We start from the raw sequence: 21883 nt of genomic DNA, 5'->3' as shown, positions 1-21883 counted from the left end.
GCGGCACAGTGGCGCAGTGGTTAGCACCGCAGCCTCACAGCTCCAGGGACCCGGGTTCGATTCCGGGTACTGCCTGTGTGGAGTTTGCAAGTTCTCCCTGTGTCTGCGTGGGTTTTCTCCGGGTGCTCCGGTTTCCTCCCACAAGCCAAAAGACTTGCAGGTTGATAGGTAAATTGGCCATTATAAATTGTCACTAGTATAGGTAGGTGGTAGGGAAATATAGGGACAGGTGGGGATGTTTGGTAGGAATATGGGATCAGTGTAGGATTAGTATAAATGGGTGGCTGATGTTCGGCACAGACTCGGTGGGCCGAAGGGCCTGTTTCAGTGCTGTATATCTAATCTCTAATCTCTAATCTTAAGCAAGGAGTTAGGAGGGCTAAAAGGGGTCATGAAAAGTCATTGGCAAACAGGATTAAGGAAAATCCCAAGGCTTTTTATACATATATAAAGAGCAAGAGGGTAACCAGGGAAAGGGTTGGCCCACTCAAGGACAGAGATGGGAATCTATGTGTGGAGCCAGAGGAAATGGGCGAGGTGCTAAATGAGTACTTTGCATCAGTATTCACTGCCTGTTCCTCAGGCAGGGAAACTATTAGAGAGGATTCTTCGGGACAGGATTTACTCCCATTTGGAAACAAACAAACTTATTCGCGAGAGACAGCATGGTTTTGTGAAGGGGAGGTCGTGTCTTACTAATTTGATTGAGTTTTTGAGGAAGTGACGAAGATGATTGATGAGGGAAGGGCAGTGGATGTTGTCTATATGGACTTTAGTAAAGCCTTTGACAAGGTCCCGCATGGCAGACTGGTGCACAAGGTGAAGTCATACGGGATCAGAGGTGAGCTGGCAAGATGGATACAGAACTGGCTCGGTCACAGAAGACAGAGTGTAACAGTGGATGGGTGTTTTTCTGAATGGAGGGATGTGACTAGTGGTGTTCCGCAGGGATCAGTGCTGAGACCTTTGCTGTTTGTAGTATATATAAATGATTTGGAGGAAAATGTAGCTGGTCTGATTAGTAAGTTTGCGGACGACACAAAGGTTGGTGGAGTTGCGGATAATGATGAGGATTGTCAGAGGATACAGCAGGATATAGATCGCTTGGAGACTTGGGCGGAGAAATGGCAGATGGAGTTTAATCTGAACAAATGTGAGGTAATGCATTTTGGAAGGTATAATGCAGGTGGGAGGTATACAGTAAATGGCAGAACCCTTAGGAGTATTGACAGGCAGAGAGATCTGGGCATACAGGTCCACAGGTCACTGAAAGTGGCAACGCAGGTGGATAAGGTAGTCAAGAAGGCATTCGGCATGCTTGCCTTCATCGGTCGGGGCATAGAGTATAAAAATTGGCAAGTCATGCTGCAGCTGTACAGAACCTTAGTTAGGCCACACTTAGAATATTGCGTGCAATTCTGGTCACCACACTACCAGAAGGACGTGGAGGCTTTGGACAGGGTACAGAGGAGGTTTACCAGGATGTTGCCTGGTCTGGAGGGCATTAGCTATGAGGAGAGGTTGGAAAAACTCGGATTGTTTTCACTGGAACGACGGAGGTGGAGGGGCGACATGTTAGAGGTTTGCAAAGTTATGAGCGGCATGGACAGAGTGGATAGTCAGAAGCTTTTTCCCAGGGTGGAAGAGTCAGTTACTAGGGGACATAGGTTTAAGGTGCAAAGTTTAGAGGGGATGTGCGAGGCAAGTTTTTTACACAGAGGGTGGTGAGTGCCTGGAACATGCTCCCAGGGAAGGTGGTGGAAGCAGATACGATAGCGACGTTTAAGAGACATCGTGACAAATATATGAATAGGAAGGGAATAGAGGGATATGGGCCCCGGAAGTGCAGAAGGTGTTAGTTTCGGCAGGCATCAAGATCGGCGCAGGCTTGGAGGGCCGAATGGCCTGTTCCTGTGCCGTACTGTTCTTTGTTCTTTGTATGGTTGCTAAATTTGCCAATGACACCAAGATAGGAAGGAAAGTAAGTTGTCAAGAGTAGGTAAAGAGTCTACAAAGGGATGTAGATAGGTTAAGTGAGTGGGTAAAAATTTGGCAGATGGAATATAATATGGGAAAATGTGAACTTGTTCACTTTGACAGGAAGATTAGAAAAGCAGTGTACTATTTAAATGGAGAGAGATTGCAGAACTTGGTGGTAAAGAGGGATCTCGGTGTCCTGGTACATGAATCACGGAAAGTTAGTATGCAGGTACAGCAAGTGATTCGGAAGGCAAATGGAATGTTTTTAGTTTTAGTTTAGTTTAGAGATACAGCACTGAAACAGACCCTTCGGCCCACAGCGTCTGTGCCGCCCATCAACCACCCATTTATACTAATCCGACATTAACCCCATATACCTACCACATCCCCACCTGTCCCTATATTTCCCTACCACCTACCTATACTAGGGGCAAATTATAATGGCCAATTTACCTATAAACCTGCAAGTCTTTTTGGCTTGTGGGAGGAAACCGGAGCACCCGGAGAAAACCCACGCAGACACAGGGAGAACTTGCAAACTCCACACAGGCAGTACCCAGAATTGAACTCGGGTCACTGGAGCTGTGAGGCTGCGGTGCTAACCACTGCGCCACTGTGCCACCCCTAATGTTAACATTTATTGCAAGGGGGATCAAGTACAAAAGTAGGGAAGTTTTACTGCAGCTGTACAGGGTCTTGGTGAGACCACATCTCGTGTACTGTGTACAGTTTTGGTCTCCTGATTTGAAAAAGGATATAATTGTGTTGGAAGCAGTTCAGAGAAGGTTCACACAACTCATTCTGGGGATGAAGGGTTTATCTGATGAAGAAAGGTTGAACAGGTTGGGCCTTTACCTGTTGGAGTTGAGAAGAATGAGAGTTGATCTTATTGAAACATATACGATCATGGGGGGACTTGATAGACTGGATACCAGGAGAATATTTCCTCTTGTGGGGGAGACTAGAATGAAGGAACACAGTTCAAGAATAAGAGGTCTCCCTTATAAGGTGGACTTGAGGAGATTTTTTTTCTCTGAGAGGGTTGTTAGTCTGTCTAATTCTATTCCCCAGAAAACAGCGGAGCCTGGGTCATTAAATTTATTCAAAGCAAAGTTAGATAGATTTTTAATAGACAAGGGAGTCAAGGGTTATAGGGAGTAGAAAGGAAGATAGAATTGAGACCACAACCAGATCAGCCATGATCTTATTGAATGGCAGTGTGGGCTCGAAGGGCCAAATGGCCTACTCCTGCTCCTAAATACTATGTTCCTATGTTGATGACCTTTTGTTAACTCTGCTTCTCTCTCCATTTCTCTCTCTACAGATGCTGCCTGACCTGTTCAGTATTTCTTACATTATTTTGATTTTTATTTCTTGAACATAGAAAATGTCCCAAGATTATTTATCTGGATAAGAAAAACAATGAGTAATAAAGGGGAACACTTTTAAAGAAGTAGAAGAGGGAACCAAAAGATATGACTTAAAGATGAGTTTTGAGAATATTTTTAAAGTTGAAGAGAGAAGTAGAAGGTAGAAGGATTCAGGCAGGGATTTTCGTAGATAGGGCTGAGGTGGCTGAGGCACTGCCACCAATGGTAGGACAAAGAAAATGAGCGATACACAAAAACGCAAGTTGGAAGGCCAGAGGGTCCATGAGGAGGAGTTAAACAGGAGAAAATTGCAGAGATAGGGCTGGGTAAGCCATGGAAGGAACTGAGGATGAGGACTTGAATATCTGGTGCAACATGGAGACATTGTGGGTCAGCAAGGACAGAATTGATGGGCTATTGGAACTTAGTATAGGAAAGGATATAGGTAAAGAAAGAACTTGCATTTATATAGCATCTTTCATGACCTTGCAATGTCTCAAAGCACATTATGGTAAGTGAAGTAATTTTTAGAACTGTAGTCACTGTTGCCATACAGGAAAATGAGGCAGCCAATTTGCACACAGCAAGGTCCCACAAAAAGCATTAGCAGATATTCTGTTTTGGCAATGTTGGCTGAGGGATAACTATTAGCCAGGACACAAGAGAAGTCCCCTGTTCTTCAAATAGTGCCATGGGATCTTTCAGAGCCTGAGAGGGGTCTGAGGTCTCAATTTAACATCTTCTGCAAAAGACAGCACCTCTGATAGTTCTGTACAGTACTCAGGTAATACTGTACTATCACCATGCACTAGGTGCTTAAATCTCTGCAGTGGGGTTTGAACCCTCAACCCCCTGAATCAAATGTGAGAGAGCTACCACTGAGCCCAAGACTGAGTAGATGAAGTTTGAATAAGTTGGTGTTTATAAGAAACAATATAAATGCAAGTTTTGTTTTTACTATTCCACCTTTAAATAATTTAACATTTTTATAAAAATCTTAACTTTTTTAATTTGACAAATTACTAATGTTGAATCACATCAGCAAGTTCTTGTCAGTAATTCCATTCAGCACTCTTTACAATAAATCACCTGTCTGATTTGATAGACAATGCTTTGGTTGATGATGTTTGTCAACTTGGCTCAGTGTGTTAGCAGATTTGCCTTGGGGTTAGAACATTGTGGTTTTTGGCCGCACATGACTCATGGATATAATCTAGGCTGGCACTCCATTGCAGTATTGGAGCTGCATTGTTGGAGATGCCAAGGCCCCATTTGTCCAATTGAATAGTAAGGATCCTGTGGCCATATTTCAAAAAGTTCAGGAGTCTTCTTGAAGTTCTAAGTAACATTTTTCCCTGAATCCAATACTGGAAGATTAACTGGTCATTCATCATATGATTTTTTGTAGAATGTTATTGGCTATATCATTTGTCTACACTGCAATAGTCACTGAACAACAAAGTAAGTAGGTAACTCATTGTGTAAAGTACTTTGAAAGAAAAGAAAAACTTTAATTTATATAGCATCTTTCATGACCACACAGCATCCCAGAGCCAATTCAATACTTTTGAAGTGTAGTAATGTCGTAATGTAGGAAATGGGGCAGGTAATTTGCACACGGTAAGCTACCACAAATATCAATGTGGTAATGACCAGATAATCTGTTTTTGTGATGTTGGTTGAGAGATGAATATTGGCCAGAACACAGGGGATAACATGCCTGCTCTTCAAAATAGGCTTAGTACTCCCTCAGTACTGCACTGGAGTGTCAGCCTTGATTTGAGCCATTTTGGCATGAAAAGCTTTATATAAAGGCAAGTATAATTTCATGTATTATTTCACTGCTGGTCACATACTCCTAGGCAGGCCTGTGTATGTGCTATCATTCAATAAATCCAAAGTCAGTTCTATGCAATCTATGATATGCAGAGGTTTTTGAACTATACGGGAGTCAAGGGTTGAGGAACAGGCAGTAAAATGGAGTTGCAGCCAAGATAAGATCAGCTATTGAATTGTGGAAAAGTCTTGAGGGACTGTATAGCTCCTATTTCTTATTTCTGTTCCATAAAGGTAGAATTGACAAATGCAACACAAGATGTGCAAGTGAGTCCCAGGGACCAGAAAACCTGCTGGTTTAATCCCTGCTCTGTGCTGAGCAGTGAAGACAATACAGTTGTTGTTAGTGTTTCTGGGTGAGGAAGCGGAAAAAGAATGAGCCAGACTTCTTGCTGCTGATCATGATTGAGTGACTTCTGATGAAAATGGGATATCAGTGTAGAGATTCGGCGAGAACAGTATTGGACTTTGCTGTGATACATCACCCATTTCGCAACAGACTGAACAGTCTGACACTCTCTGTATAGGCTCACTGGCTCAAATATGCAGAATGACCACTTTCATAATGCCCTGTGGACTGCTGAAACCTATGGGCAGTATCCAAGCAAAGGTCAGTCAACAAACATATAGCACTATTCTCTATATTAGAATGCAGGCTTTTAGTGAAATAGATAAAGGAATGTCAGAATCTGACCAGGACTAAAGTGGGCATAACAACCCAATCATTCTAGAAGATGACAACAGATCAACTTGAACCAAACTGAGTATAATCTAATATTTAAACTCCTTCCCTATGCACACTTCCTTATTCTTGTATTAGATCATATTATGGCTTCCACTGTGGTTGTTCCACAGATATCAAAAGATATTTTTTTGACTGGTATCATCACTTTGGGTCCAATTTGCACTGATCCCCAGGTGGATTTAAACCAGCAATGGGAGGAGAAATTTTGACTCCATACTCGGTCAGAATTAAACACCTCTGTACCATGCCTGTTGACTATTTTAATGTGAAACATCTGTTAATTTGCAGCAACTGTAACTTAACATAGATCATAAGGTGACAGGTCAGGTTATTAGGAGTTAGTTCTCTAGACCGTAGACTACCATGCAGCACCAAGACTTGAGACCAGCTAGTGAGAACATGAAAGGTTACACTTAGCCCAGCATGATGATTAGTGCACAACTAGATTGAAGAAAAATGTTTTGAGCGTGAAGTTAATCTTATCTATATCAGAATCTGGGAGCTAAACCTACTGTATATGAAGGTATTACCACAGAATGTTGCCATAGAAACAAATTGCTTAGGGGTTTACAAAGGATATATATGTTGAACAAGTTTTTTTTTCTTTTGTATAATGCTGCTGTGTATGTTCTATCCAATTGACTGCAGCAGTGACCTGTAACATACTCCATTATATAAACTATGTCTGTTATGGTTCAGGGAGGGGAATTCTGGGCATTTTTCTGTTGGTAAAGAGAAATGTGCTGCATAAACTTCCTCATCACTTTATCCTGTTTTCTTTTCATAGCTTTTTCTAATTATGCTAATTTGTTTCATTCTTTATTCTGTCACTTTGATTAGTTCATCTGGGAATCAGGAGAATATATTTAATAACTGCAGTCTATGGCTGAAATCTCAAGGCTGAACAAGGACAAGCTTAACCCCTTCACTGTTGTAGCATTTAATTTGAACAAGGTGCACTGCATGAATCCATTAACCTATACCATTAAAATATTTCTGTACACAAAAAAGAGAAATACATTGATGGACAATTAGAATGTAAATATGTTTGTATATTTGAAAATAATCAACTGCATCATAATTGTACATATTATATTCAATAGATTAAATGCAAACCCATCTTCCTTTAAATGTCAATCCTACTTCAAATAAAATAAAATCTCTATTCATCCTCTAATAATAATTTTACAAAACTCTCAAGTTCTATAATACAGAGATAGCTTGTAAGTCAATGGAATCGATGTTACAATGCAGGAAAGCATAAACTGTATGCCCTTGAAATGAGTGGTGCAAGTTTGGTCTCCCAAGAAAAGAGTATCTCACTATTGACGATGTAAATGGTCAGAGATGGTTCTGTACATGGACAGGAAACAACAGTCTCATCATGCTGGGCTAAGTGTAACCTTTAATGTTCTCACTAGCTGATCTCTGGTTTTGGTGCTGTCGAGTAGTCTGCAGTCTGGAGAACTAACTACTAATAATCTGACCCGTCACTTTTGATTGTTATTCCAGCACTCCTTTTGGGGAATTGGTCTGAATAGGCACTTCCCAGTTACTGTTGTTTTCAAAAGACTTTTGATAAGGAACCACATGGTAAGCTCGTGACAAATTTTAGGGTATGTGGAACCAGGAGGCAAATAGCTAAATGGACAGAAAATTGGCCACAAAATAGAAAGCGGAGAGGAGAGATAAAGGGTAGTTATTCAGATTGGAGGAAGGTAGAAAGTGGTTTTCCTCAGATCAGTGCTGGGACACTGTTGTTCATAACTTACACTAACGATTTGGACTTAGGAATAAGTAACTCATTATTAAAATTTGCCAGTGATACCAAACTTGGTGGTATAGTTAACACTGAGGAAGAATGCAACATAATACAAGAAGGCATCAGAAAGCTTGCAGACTGGGCAGTTAAGTGGCAAATTAACTTAAACATAGATGAATGTGAGGTGATGCACTTCAGTAGGAAAACCAGAAACATCACCTACACCTTAGAAAATAAGAAACTGAATTGGTTAGAAGAGCAGAGAGATCTTGGGATACAAGTGAACAACTCATTAAAAACACCATTGTAGGTCAGCAAAGTGATTAGAAATGCAAACAAAGCACTGGGATTCATTTCGAGGGGTGTCAAATTCAAAAGTAATCAAGTTAGGTTAAACTTTGTAGAGGACCCTGGTCAGGCTGCATTTAGAGCACTGTACACAGTTCTGGTTTCCATGTTAAAAAAAGTACCCCACTGAAGCAGTGGAGATAGCTGTAATCTCTCAGTTCTGGTAACAGCATTATCGGGAAACATTAAACAGGTTGGGGCTTTTTTCTTTAGAAAAGACTTAGAGGTTCTGACCTGTCTTTAAATTTATGAATGGGTTGGACAGGGACGATGTGAGGAATAGAATCATATAATGGCTATAGTACAGAAGGAGGCCATTCAGCCCATCTAGGCCATGCTGGCTGTCTGCATGAGCCATTTAGCTAGGCTCACTTCACTGCCCTTTCTCTATAGCCCTGCAATTTTTTTTCCCTTCAGGTGCTTATCCAATTCCCTTTTGAAAGCCACAATTGAATCTGCCTCCACCCCCTATCAGATAGTGCAGACCAGATCAATACAGCTTGCTGCGTAAAATAGTTTTTCCTCATGTCGTCTTTGATTATTTTGCCAATCACTTTAAATGTGTCCTTTGGTTCGCGAGAGAATGGGACAATTATGGGAGAATCCAAAACTAGGGGCCATAAATAAGATAATTGCAAATAAATCCAGTAGGGAAATACAACAATAAAAAACAAGTTATAAAGGAATTAAGAAAATATTTCTTTACTCAGAGAGTGGTTAAAATGCGGAACTTGCGATCACAGAAAGTGATTGAGGCAAATAGCTTAGATGATTCCAAAAAGAAACTAGATCATTACATAAGAGAAAAGAGATTAGAAAGATATGCTGAAAGGCTGAGATATGGTAGATAGAATGGGAGGATACACATGTGGAGTATAAACACCAGCACAGACTAGTTGGGCTGAATAACCCCTTTCTGTATTGTATATTCTATGTAATTCTATGTTGATGTTTAAAATCTCTCTGGATTGATGCTTGGCTTCTTTCCATGGGGAAAGGAGGTTATCTCAGGTTCATAAAAATTTTCTCATTGAATATTTCTTTTAAAAATGCTGAGTTATGATTTCTTGACATTATATGCAAACTGTGAGATCTCAAGTGTAACAGGCTGCCTTTCATATATGTCGGCAGGTCTGTGACATTGCTCGAGGTAACTCGCAGTGTATGCTGTTTTTATACCATTTAACAGAATCAGGTTGAATTTCATAGGCTTCTTCCAATTGTCTGGCATAACCTCACCAAAGAGCCACAGAAACCCTATAACAATGGTATTAATGGTGTTTTTGCTGGACAGTTGAAAATTCACCCCTAATATATTGAGCTGCATATAACCTAGTGAGTCTTCAAGGTAAATGGTTGCATTCTGAGGTCAATTAGAGGGAAAAAATCACTATAGATTTCCAACAGCTTATAACTCACCAGCTACTTCATAAGGTCAGAAAAAAAAGCAGGAAATTACTGTTTTTCTTTCTTTTTTTTTACACTTTTGATATTTGGAAGTGTAAGGTCTAAAATGTGACAGGTCTGTCCTAGACACAAACCTTTGAATGTAGATGGATTAGATCATAGTTGGATATCAAAGGTGGAATGAACTGATGGCCTGCTTGAAAGAATACGTGCAGCTGGAGAAATCAATTTAGTTCATACATGGTCAGGAGTAGCGGAGGATGAAACAGGCCCTTGCATTTCCTATCACAGGTCACTAGTGTATTCATGGAATAGAACAGTTTCCTGTACTGGGAGATGGCCTTATTGCATGCATGTTGCCTTGGAGCCATATGCTAGCAGCAAATTAATCCCAGGATATTTCAGAAAGTTTGTTATTTAAGAGAACATATGCCTGATGCCTGACTAGTGTTATGCTGCCCAAATGAACAGATGCAACAATCCATTTGTGTAACAAAAAAAAGTCAGTTAGACTTCAGAAATGTCTGCTGATAGTGCCCAAAATGGCTGAAAAGGCAGAATAAATGGTCAATGCTTCTGTGACCTTTACATACACAGGCAGGGTACGAAAGCAGCAACTGCCTGAGCCTTCTTATTGACAGGGTTCTGCCTCTTCAGAAGCCCAAATAGCTCCTGATGAACTGAGGGGTGGGGGGCTAACTGATCAAAGAAAATAAATTCACAGCTAAAACATCTGTTGTGGGTTTCACCAGTCTCTTCCATTTTGCATTCTCTAAATTAGATGTGGTCATGCCATCCTGTCCATACTCAGTGTCAGTGATATGTGACTTTTCATTCCTTGTGAATGAATAACAGTGACCGGAGGTGCCTGTACTTCCAGTTGTCACAATTTGCTGATTTGTGGGTCCACAGAAACATCTAAATAACATCTGCGTTACTGATGTGTTGTAGACTTAGCAAGTTCCAGGTATTAATTTTGGGAAGGTTATTGAGAAATGCCAACTAAATCCCAATATCCTCTTCCTACTTCTCACTGTTACTATAGACTTTAGTAATATTGCCAATTTAAAGTCAATTTCTGTTAAATTCTAGGTGGTTTTATTCTGTCCACAGCTCATTTAATACAAGGTGCTTACAGAAAGAGCAGGATTTCGTCCCATCAGTTTGGTTCAAATTTTAACATAGGTTGCAGAGCTAAGAAGACTATGTGCTAACCCAAACGGTGAGAATGGGGTAGATGTCATTTTCACTGCCTGGGAAGTAATCTAGCAAAGCAGATCACCTGTCTTTTATAGAATGCATCTGATATTCATTTCTTTAAAAATCTATGCAATAAAAATTGAGTAGGTTCTACAATGGGAGGGTGATCCCTTCAGCCAGATTACCGCCCAGACATTGAAAATGAAAAACCTATGCCAACATTTTTGGTAAGATTATGGTAACAGCTCAAAAAGGAACTGAGACCCATCAACAATCCAGGAGGCTCCCTGTGTCTAAACCTGCAGTGAAATGCTTCAAAATTAATGCAATTTCAGAGTTGGTACAACTCATTCTTATGTGACAACTGTGAATCTGCATAAATGATGCAAATGTCAAATTGTATCAAATGAGGACCTGGATTTGCTGATGGTTCTTTCTAATTTTTTTGGTATAACTCAGTCAAGTGAGAGTGGGATATGTCTCAGGATTGCACTCTTTGGGCTATATCTTGTTCTCCCCTAGGTGTTGGGTTCCATGGCAGGGGCGGGGTGGGGTACCTGAAGATGGCTCCAGATGAGGCCCACCACAGACCTCAACGCCGTGAGGGTTCAGTCCAATCCTCCCGATGGTAGCTAGGCGACGGGACCACCATTAAAATATTTGAAATCAATAAAATGAATGAATTAACATACCTGCGACCTCGAGGGCCCGCTGCGATCTGCGTCACCCCCGTGCCTTCAAATCCCCGTCTGGAGAAAGGCGGCACCACACTGGCGGGGGAAGGGGAGGAGGTAAGATTTTCAGTGCGGGAGGGGGAACGGGGTCAAATAAACGTAATGGGTGTAGGGGATGGTAGGAAGGGTTGAACTGTCAGCTTTGTGCAGTTTTTGGGGGGGTTGGTGGGGTAAAGGCCCTTTTTAAAATGGCGCCAGCGCCTGCATACTGGCAGCTGACGCCATTGTCGGGGACTGACAGCCTGCCCCCTCTACGGGACTGACAGCCTGCCCCCGCCACAACATTGGTGGGGAGGGGGGCAGGCCATCAGGCTGTTTAAATGAGCCACCACGCTTGTGAGTGCGGCAGCTCTTTAGAATGTGGCCGGCCTTTTTGAGCTCACCGGCTCTTCAAATCCAGCCCCTTTTTCTTCCCACTGATTTTAGAGTATGTCATTTTCTTGCAGACTAGGCCTGGCATGATACAATATTGTAAATAAATGTAAACAAGTGAAATACATCAGTGAATGTATTTCCCATCATTTGTACCAGAGCAATGCTGGACATTGGGAAAGCATTTTGGCTCTTGCTATCCACTGTTACAATGATGACAGAGGGTATTGGTGGTTGCTGAATATTTTTGGTGTGTGGTGAAAGCCTGGCCAGTCCATTGCAAGGGTGTTTGAAAAACATTTTCAAATCTTCAATGGAACCATAGAGTCTGCTGGCATTATGACATTGCAACAGGGCTGCCACTGCTAAACTCTGCCCCAATTCCCAAGCAGAAGCCAGGAGACTTCCCTCCAGTACATTAATGACTACAAGGCTGGAAGGTCAACTGGAGTCAGGGATGTACCCTCATGGCGGGCAGAAATCCTGCCACTTTTGATGTGCTGTGCCTCAAATCCATGAGAGGTGAGTATTTGCAGATTCACCAGACCTATCTAGATGGGATAAAATTGATCTATATCTTAGAATTATAGTAGTTCTGCTGATCAATAATTAATTATGTTTAATTAAGTCATCTTCAATCGTACTAAAGATTTGAACCTACTATGTCTAACACAAATGTAAGATACTATACATACTTATATCTACACACAAATGTATATTTATATATTTTGGAGAGAGTGACAGAGAGGTATTTGTAATTACATAAGAAGGGACATGGAAGGAAAATTCCCATTTGCCATGTTTGATAATATCAGAGTGATGGATAAAAGAAAGATACACTTGCATTTATGTAGGGTCTTTCACAACCTTGGAATATCCCAAAGCACTTTACAGCTGATGAAGTACTTTCAAAGTGTAGTCACTGTTGCAATGTAGGAAATGCGGCAGCCAATTTACACACAGCAAGCTCGCACAAACAGTAATGTAAAAATGATCAGATAATCTGTTTTTATGATGGTCATTGAGGGATAAATATTGGCCAGGACACTGTGGATAACTCCCCTGCTCTTCTTCAAATAGTGCCATGGGATCTTTTTTGGCCACCTTGGAATGCAGACAGGGGCTTGGTTTGATATCTCATCTGAAAGACGACAGCTCCAACAATGCAGTATTCCCAGAGTACTGCACTGTAATTTCAGCCTAGATTTTGTGCTCAATTGGGAGCCAGGAAACTTCAGCCAAACTCTGGCTCAGTGGCACAGTGCCGCAGTGGTTAGTACCACAGCCTCACAGCTCCAGCAACCCGGGTTTGGTTCTGGGTACTACCTGTGCGGAGTTTGCAAGTTCTCCCTGTGACCGTGTGGGTTTCTGCCGGGTGCTCCGGTTTCCTCCCACAGCCAAAGACTTGCAGGTTGATAGGTAAATTGGCCATTGTAAATTGCCCCTAGTGTAGGTAGGTGGTAGGAGAATGGTGGGGATGAGGTAGGGAATATGGGATTAATGTAGGATTAGCATAAATGGGTGGTTGTTGGTCGGCACAGACTCTGGGCCAAAGGACCTGTTTCAGTGCTGTATCTCTCTATGACTATCTAACCATTGTGCATGACAGCCTTTTCAGTCAGTGTGAAGTCCTCTCACACAAAGCCTACATTTAAGTGAAGCACAGCATGATTTCCCAGGATTTTGGATGGGATTGTGCCAGACACTTCATTCTCCCATCTAGGGTGAATCTAAAGAAAGTTCCACATGCTCTTAAAAGAGCAGATTTTTTTACAATTGTTTTGAATTTTGATTTTTCCAGTACCTTTTTAAGTCTTGGCTTTTGTTTATGCTGTCCTCTTTTCCTGATCTTTTTTTATTCTGCTATTAATTTTCCAAAATTTAGTTGGAGATTTTTTTTTTGGATGAGTCAGAAATTCTTAGGTTGGATCAAATGTAGCTGAATATTGTTTACAAATTCATCAGAAAGTTGACCGCGTGTCAAACATCTACAAGACTTCAGAACAGGAAAAGCTTAAAAAAGAGGTCATGAAAAAGGATTCTTAAATACAACTTTCACAAGAGCTCAGGGAGGAACAAAAGTGCAAGCTATAGAGGCTCATTCCAGTTATCAACACAAGTTAAAATGAATGATGGAGGTTGATTTTAAAGCACCCCAGAGTATTTCATGGCTGTTCTGTTACAAGATGAAAAGTAGGCAAACCAGGGAGATCAGTAGGCAGCAGAGTTGAGCTGGCCATGCCCATTATTGTAACCCCACATATAACATGTATCAAATTGGTGATTGGTGCCCCAGTCGGCAAGGTCAGCCCATTCATCTCCTTTCAAACTGTCTGGAAGAGCACTGCAAGTGGTGTGGAACAAAACAGCACCTGCTGCACACTGTACCTCTCTTTCACTAATGATTGCAAGCATCAGCATAGTTATGTTCATCCCAGAGTTTGCAGTTAATGAAATTCAGGAAGTTGTACCTGGTGTGTCATTGTGAAAAGAAGAGAAAGCAAATAATGCTGGCAAAGGAGAAAGGATCGAAGCATCATTGATGCAGCCGTGTAGTCAGCTAGCTGCCAGGTTCTTGCCCCATCTGACACCAACTGTTTCCTGCCTTCATAATTGTTTTGCTACCTTTTTGCTTTTGCTAACTGCTTCTTTCCCTTGTTCCTTCACCCCCCACCACAATACAAACATTGAAAAGCGAAAAAGTAAATCTGAAGTCTTTTTAGCCTTCCTGACTTGGAGCTATATCACCATTCCTTCACTATTGCTGGGTCAAAAACCTGGTACTCTCTTCCTAACAGCACTGTGGGTGTCGCTACACAAGATGGACTTCAGCAGTTCAAGAAGGCAGCTCACCACCACCTTTCAAGGGCAATTAAGGATGGGGAACAAATGCTGGCCTTACCAGCGATGCTCACAATTCATGAAAGAATAAAAAGAAAATCATAAAAACTGTAACTATTGTCCCTTTAATGATATTTTTAGACCTTTTAGGTTGATGATAATGTGTATGTTTCCTGCACCCCCACACCCCTTCAAATGTTTGGTGAGCTCCTGCTGCCAGGCCCAATCTAGGCCAGGAGTTCTCCTTGTATAGGTAAGTAAGTGAGGGACTGACATACAGTGCAGATTGTGTGTGAATTCCCTACTGATTTGAACAAAGTGTACTTGTTGGAATAGTTATTTTCTATTTTCTTGGTGAATTCCTGTAAATGTTTGCATCGACTGTTACGTTACATTATTGATGATTTAAGATCATTGGCAAAAGAACCAGGGGTGGGGGAGGGGTAGATAAGGAAAACCTTTTTTAATGCAGCAAGTTGCTATGATCTGGAATGCACTGCCTAATAGGGTGCTGGGAGCAGTTTCAATAGTAACATTCAAAAAGGAATTAGATACACATACAAGAAAAATACCTGGGCAGTAGCGCATGGCTACCCGACCCGAATCCGACGGGACCCGATGACATGTGTCAGGTTCGGGGTGGGTCGGGTCGCTCTTTCGGGTCCAGCATTCGGGTTTAAGTCGGGTCGGGCTGGGTCGGACACACTCTATCACCACCTCTGTTAAGTGGCTGCAATGCTAACGTACTTTTTGGACTAGAAAGGTTGTTTAGTTACAGTTTTAAGCTTGTGCAGATAAGTAACAAAGTGAAAAACGGAAGCTAGGTTAACTGATGGTCGGGTTGGGTTGGGCGCGGGAAAAAATGAAAGGACTCGGGCTGGGTCAGGCTCGGATCGGATGTGGTTCTGTCAGGCCCGGGTCGGGTTTCACTTGTAGACCCGAGCTGGCCTTTGCTGGGCAGTGGGGACAAAAGCAGAAGGCGGAACTAATTAGATAGCTGTTCCAAAGAGCCAACTGCCCCTCTTCTGTGTAGTAAAATTCTACAATGAGCCACCTTGCTCCTCTTAAATGTGTTTCTGGTGGCCAGGTCTTTTTCACTTAAGCAATAATGGAAGGAACGAGTTGAAGAAAAGAACCACATCTATTTACCAATTCCCCTTTTGCTCATTTCCTTGAGCTTGCATTTTTCTCATAATCAAACACTGCCATCAACAAGAAACTAAAATGTTTTGTGCATGCAGGAAGGGCCTGTTGCTATGGTAACAAGTTGACTTGGGTAGGCATGTATAGCATGTGCATTACCTGTCAAATGGATCACCAACTACTGCTGATAGGTAACTAAGGCAGGAGCAGACATCTGCCTTACAAGATGGATATTACCTCAATGGATCAGATGATAAAGGCACTGTGTTACTGAGTTACACAAACCACAAAGTCCCAGGTTTCATCCTGCCAAAATGGTGATCGAGGTAATACAATTGTCCTCAGCCTCCCTTAGAACGGTACAAATAAGCCAGGGTTCCTGTTCGTGGATTGCTATACATTGACGTGTGTGTGCATGTGTGTGTGTATAGAGCATGCCAACAGTTTCCAGGTAAACTCAAACATGAAGAATGTTTGGAACTCAACAACAGCAAAAATCTGCACGTTTAGGAGCGGTGAGGAGAAAATAGCAGAGGGGAAAGAAAGGTGAAATAGGAAAAAGAACACACGAGATGGTGCTGGTCTATATTGGTTGTTTGGCATAACTATTATGCCCCAATGCAGATTCTCTACAGAGTGGCCTCACATAACCGTTCTGTTCCATCAGAAGCAGAAAACAGAAAGCAAAAGATTTAATTGCCTCTTGCATGAGTTAATATATGTGCATAAATGGTGTAAAGGGAGGGGCTTGTAAAATGCTAGAATATTGGTTGCTGATTGTGTTGAACTGACTGTCTCCTTAAATGGGCTACAACAGCAGAATAATAACACCCAAAAGCTACATGAAGAGTTTTATGTGAAGAGTTGGAAGTCATTCACCTTAAGTGTCAGCTTGATTCAATGTTATCACTCACCACTGAGTCAGAAGGTTGTAAATTCAAGTTCCATTTCAGAACTTGAGCATATATTCTAGGCTGACACTTTGAGTTCAGTATTGAGGGAATGATGCATTGCCAGAGCTCTCGTCTTTCAGATGAGATGTTAAACTGTGATCCTGTCTGCCTGTTCATGTGAATGTAAAAAAAAAAATCCTATGGCATTATTTAAAGAGGAGCATGGTGAACATTTGTTCCTGAACCAGCACCATCAAAAAACAGGTTAACTGATCATTTATTTTGTTGCTTTTTGTGGGACCTTGCTGTATGTAAATTGCCTGTCACATTCACTTACAAAACTATTATGACTACATTTCAAAAGCAATTCAATAGTTGTGAAGTGCTTTAGAATGACCTGAAGACGCGAAAGGCACAAAATAAAAGCAGATCCCAAATCTCCATAATAAAAACAAAATACTGCGGATGCTGGAAATCTGAAACAAAAACAAGAAATGCTGGAATCACTCAGCAGGTCTGGCAGCATCTGTGGAAAGAGAAGCAGAGTTAACGTTTCGGGTCAGTGACCCTTCTTCGGCCCAAATCTCCATGGCATTTTCACTGCATTTGCACCAATAAATTGGGACTTACATCCTCTGATGTATTGTAAAGCTATTTCCACCGTAATTTTCAGTGTAAACTCATTTAAATATTGATGGGTAGTTCTGTAGTGCAAAAGGAGATAATAATCAGAATGCTTGCAAGTTATACTAAGATAGGAACACAAAAAGAGGAGGATGTCATTCATCCCCCCAGGCATTCAATTTGATCATGGTTGATCTGTACCTTAACTCTGTTTAGCCATCTTTGGTCTATGTCCTTTGATATTGTTATCTAACAAAAATCTATCAATCTCCATCCTGCATATTTCAATTGACTCAGCATCCACAGCCTTCTGGGGAAGAGACTTCCTGATTTCCACCAGCCTTTATTTGAAAAAATGCTTCCTGATTTAATTTCTAAATGGTTTAGCTCTGCTTTTAAGTTTGTGCCCTCTTGTTCTGCATTCCCCCACCAGAGGAAATAGTTTTTCGATGTCGACCCTATGAAATCCATTTATCATTTTAAACACTTTGATTAGATTGCCCCTCACCCTTCTATTCAAGCGAAAGAAGCCAAGTTTATACAATCTGTCCTCATAATTTAACTCTTCAGGACTTGTTATCATTTTGTTGAATCTGTGCTGTATTCTTTCCAAGGCCTTTCCTGAGATTCAGTCCAAAACTGATGGGGTCTGACCAATCATCACTACCTTATTTTTGTACTCCAACCCCCTTGAGATAAAGGCCGACATTCCATTAGCTTTTTAAATTCCTTTTTGTACCTATGCAACATTGAAAAGTCTGTCTGAAGTTTGTAGCAGCTGTTAAGTAGGAAAGTGTTTAAATCATTGAGTCAACTGTCAGGTATCTACACTGGTTAGGCCACATGTGATTTTGTACCACTTTTTAAGAATTTCTTTCAGTGGAGGAACTGGCAGAGACAGTCAAAGAAGGCACATGAGCATGGCAAAGAGGATAAAAGAGAAAGAACCACAATTTTAATGAGACTAACCTCCATACTCTCCTCTAGAAGATTCGGCAAAGGACAGGAAGAATGCTGTGTCTCCATAGCAGGATGTAACAGCAAAAGAAAATATGTCGTGCCTGGTGGAGGGAGGTGGCATTAGCACTGATTGCTAACTCTCTCACTCCCAGATCTCTTGACCAGTACCACTGGCAGTTCAGTGACTTGAGTGAGTGGCAGGAAAGCTAACATACTGGTCAACCTCCTTTTTCTTCCTTTTCACCAATACACTCTTCACCATCGAAAATTAAGACTAGCATGGATATCTTCTGTGCCACTTTTCTGGTGAGTAAAGTTGCCTTAATTTAGGATGCAGAAACACCAAAAATAACACGGTATTTCATGGCCAAGATCTTTCTTTTTCCTGTGGTCTGGAAGATTTGAGGATAAGAGAAGATTCAAGGCATATCTATACCTTGTACTGTCATGAATACCTTAAGTAACTATTCGAATGCTCTCTGCATTTGATGTATTGATGCTTAACTGTAACTGAACTGAAGTCTAAGCAGGCTGGGCAGCAAGTGCCCTAAGTAACCATATTTACACTGACATCAAAGAAACCAATCCAACTGAAACCAGTTGAGATAACTTTAAAACTGCTACCCAATTCAATTATTTTGAGACACTTGGCATGTCCTTTTTATGTAAAACACTGTTATCATATTCTGTGGATCATTTTGCTGCTTTCCACCTAACATAATCATATGTAGAAAACATAGGAATGGCTGCTTAAGGTACTAATGAAAATATCAGATATATATTTATTGACAAATGGACACTAATCTGACAAAAAAGTTAAGATGTCTTCGTCTTTGAGTTGGTGTTCGTTGATTTTTTGTTAAAATCAATCACGCACAACACGTTTGTCCAATTTCATGGTGGCTTAATGCTTTTGCATTTGAGGCATCCACTTCACTGCTGGCTATGTAGTGCCTATTTCCCTAGGGATCCTGGGAATTGTACATCCAAAACCTGCTTCTCCCTGGAGTGTCACATGCCCAAGTCATTCATTTTCCTGCAGTCTAGGGAAACACGTTTCCAAGGTATCCAATTTTACGGCAGACTCTATATCAAACTCATGCAAATCCCTAAAGGTATAGGAAGTTTTGTATCCAAACATCCATTTTCCTGATTGTCTAGGGAGCTGCTCCATTCTCCACCCATAAATTTCCAGCCTATAATCTTCCTTCCCATATTATTACTTTTTAATTTCTTGTTTAAATGTCTCCCATTCTAATTTGTGGAAGGACATGTTCAAATTTGAACTCAGAAAAACTTTGAGCACTCAAAGAAAACATGCAAAAGTTTCATGGAAATATCTACTTCTTTATATTCATGATTGTGCATTATACTCACATGTAGTGAGTTGCTGGTGTGTAAGGAGTGGCTCTGCATACCTGCTTAAAGGGCCAATGCTATCATATTAACAAATGCCTGCTCAATTCCTGAAATAGGAAAAGCTAAAACCTCAGTAATGCCTGTATATTTTTACAATGCATTTTAAATAGTGCTTTGCAGCACTAGTGTTGACATAAACCTTTGTGTTTCTGATATGAAGTGGCTTACCGGATCTCTGGATGATATGCAACACACCTATTTTACAAAATTAGTCACCAGCTAACAGCACTGTAACATAAATCTGACTTTCAGTTGGTATTATACAAAGGGCGCACCCAGTGCCATCTTCTAGAAAAGGTGAATTTCCACTTTGCACCTTCTGCACATGGATAGCTCGAGCAGCAACATGCAGTGCCCATTGGTTCATTGGACACCCTCCTTGACTACTGGTTTCCATGTAGCTTTAGTTTTGGATGTTTTGTCCTGATTTTACCACTTTGATTTGATTTTGTGACTACCTATTTTGGTTTTGCTTAACATCCTGAAATTCTGATGGATCTTTTTGAATCCCAAGGTGATTGGACAAAGGCAAATCCCACAATCAACCCAAACTAACTTGAAATAGTTAAAGTATTTAAATATTATTTTTGCTTTGTTAATTTGAGTGAATAATCACTTCCCCAAATTTTTATAGGTGCCCTCCCACTTAAGCAAAACACCTGAAAAAAATGCTCTCATGGGATTTCAATCCAGCAGCCTGCTACAAAGAGGGACTCTCACTGTGCGCACATTTCTCTTACATTTATCTGTGTTGAATTCCATCCACTACTCCTTATCCCCATTCACATAATTTCTTCAGATACGTTTGAATGCCATTAAACTCCCTGATGCTAGCCACTTATAAATCACAAAGCAGCGTCAATAAGTTTCATTTTTTGAGAACTAGCCTCTCTCATTTTTTATGGGAACAGCAATGGACCTAGAGCAGAGCCTTGCTGACACTGCATCAGTGCTGTCTTCCCTAAAAATTGCATGCTATATAGTGCTGCCGCACCTTGTGCAAGGTAAATCATTAAAAATATAAAGATAAGCAAGTGACATACAGACTACAATGCTAAACTCTGAATAACAGTCTTAAATGAGAATCCAGTTAGATTTTTCTAGATTCAGCTAGGTCAACTGGGGAAGAAAACCTGGAAAGATAGGCAGGAGATCTTTATCCATGTCAATCAAACACAACTCCAGATATATCTGCCAAGGAACTGCCTTCCTCTGTTGAAGATGAGTAGAGTTCCTAACTCCTGACAAAATATGGCAGCATGGTTATAGGTGGCTGATGTGGAACAAATACAGCATGATGTAATATTAAATAGTTTGATTATAAACAGTAACCCTTTAAACAGTACCCTAATAAAGCTACCTGAAAATTGAATTACAGGGATATATATATATGGTGTCAATCTTTGTTGTTTTCAGATTTGTCTGTGCATGAGCACGACAAAATAAATTCAGGATTCACAGACTTCTCTAATGATCACCCAAACGTCCATTGTTCTAGAAGCAATAATTAGGAGGAAAAATAGTTGTGTTTGGGATAATCATGCTTTGAGTAAACATTGTGAAAGTTTGCCAACTAAAGCAATCTGTAGAGTGCTCAGGCAGTTGAAGAGTTCAATAGAAAATCTACTGGAACAGGTATGAAAAGATCTTTTCGACAAGCTCTTCCATTTTATGTTTTTGTTTAGACAAAAAACAATTTGCTTGTATACTGTTTCTGCTTTGTTACCCTATATCCCTGAAATTCCACCAGTCTGTACATTTGAAAGGGCAGGACAGACCTAATATATAGCATTCAGCTTTCATTTCCTTCACATATACATCAAACTACAAGTTACTGGACTTACTTTTCACTTTGTATTTCTTACAACAATTATCTTGTAGCATTTAAGTGTAAATTTATGTACTAATACGGAAGTAGTCAAAGCGTTAAATATTAATAGAAACCTACCTGGAGAGAGCAGTCCAATTTTTCCTATTAAATGACATTTTGTCCCTCAGGCTTTGTTAATCCCACGTCTAAACAAAACTCCAGTGCTAACTTCTATGCTGTTCCATATAGTTTAACAACTGTACATGAGTAAATAAATGTACTTCACTGACTTTCATCTGCCATATAATATTTATCCAGTCAGTGAAATGCACCTTCACCCTAGCTTGTTCGTACTCCCCTGCTGTGGGATCACGTGCCTTTTATCAGTTGTGTATACTGTAACTTACCTATTAGCTGCACCATATAAAATCTAAATCTG

General features: G+C 40.8%; 1 protein-coding gene across 5 annotated transcripts in view; it reads right to left on the bottom strand.

The window, feature by feature from the left end:
• Positions 1-21883, bottom strand: part of LOC137383847 (ladinin-1-like) — a 143117-nt gene that overhangs the window by 71448 nt on the left and 49786 nt on the right. Inside the window, exon 1 of one of the 5 annotated variants that reach the window (XM_068057151.1) lies at positions 21583-21811. The exons of the other annotated variants lie outside the window; for them this stretch is intronic. Within the exon in view, the coding sequence (XP_067913252.1) occupies positions 21583-21620 (38 nt within the window). The 5' untranslated portion in view covers positions 21621-21811. Of the gene's footprint in view, positions 1-21582; positions 21812-21883 lie in introns of those variants that run through there. 5 annotated transcript variants of the gene reach the window in all.

Source organism: Heterodontus francisci, chromosome 25 (genome assembly GCF_036365525.1).
Source record: "Heterodontus francisci isolate sHetFra1 chromosome 25, sHetFra1.hap1, whole genome shotgun sequence".
Lineage (NCBI taxonomy): Eukaryota > Metazoa > Chordata > Chondrichthyes > Heterodontiformes > Heterodontidae > Heterodontus > Heterodontus francisci.
The sequence above is the reverse complement of the archived record's forward strand: the minus strand, read 5'-3'. Positions and strand labels throughout refer to the sequence as shown.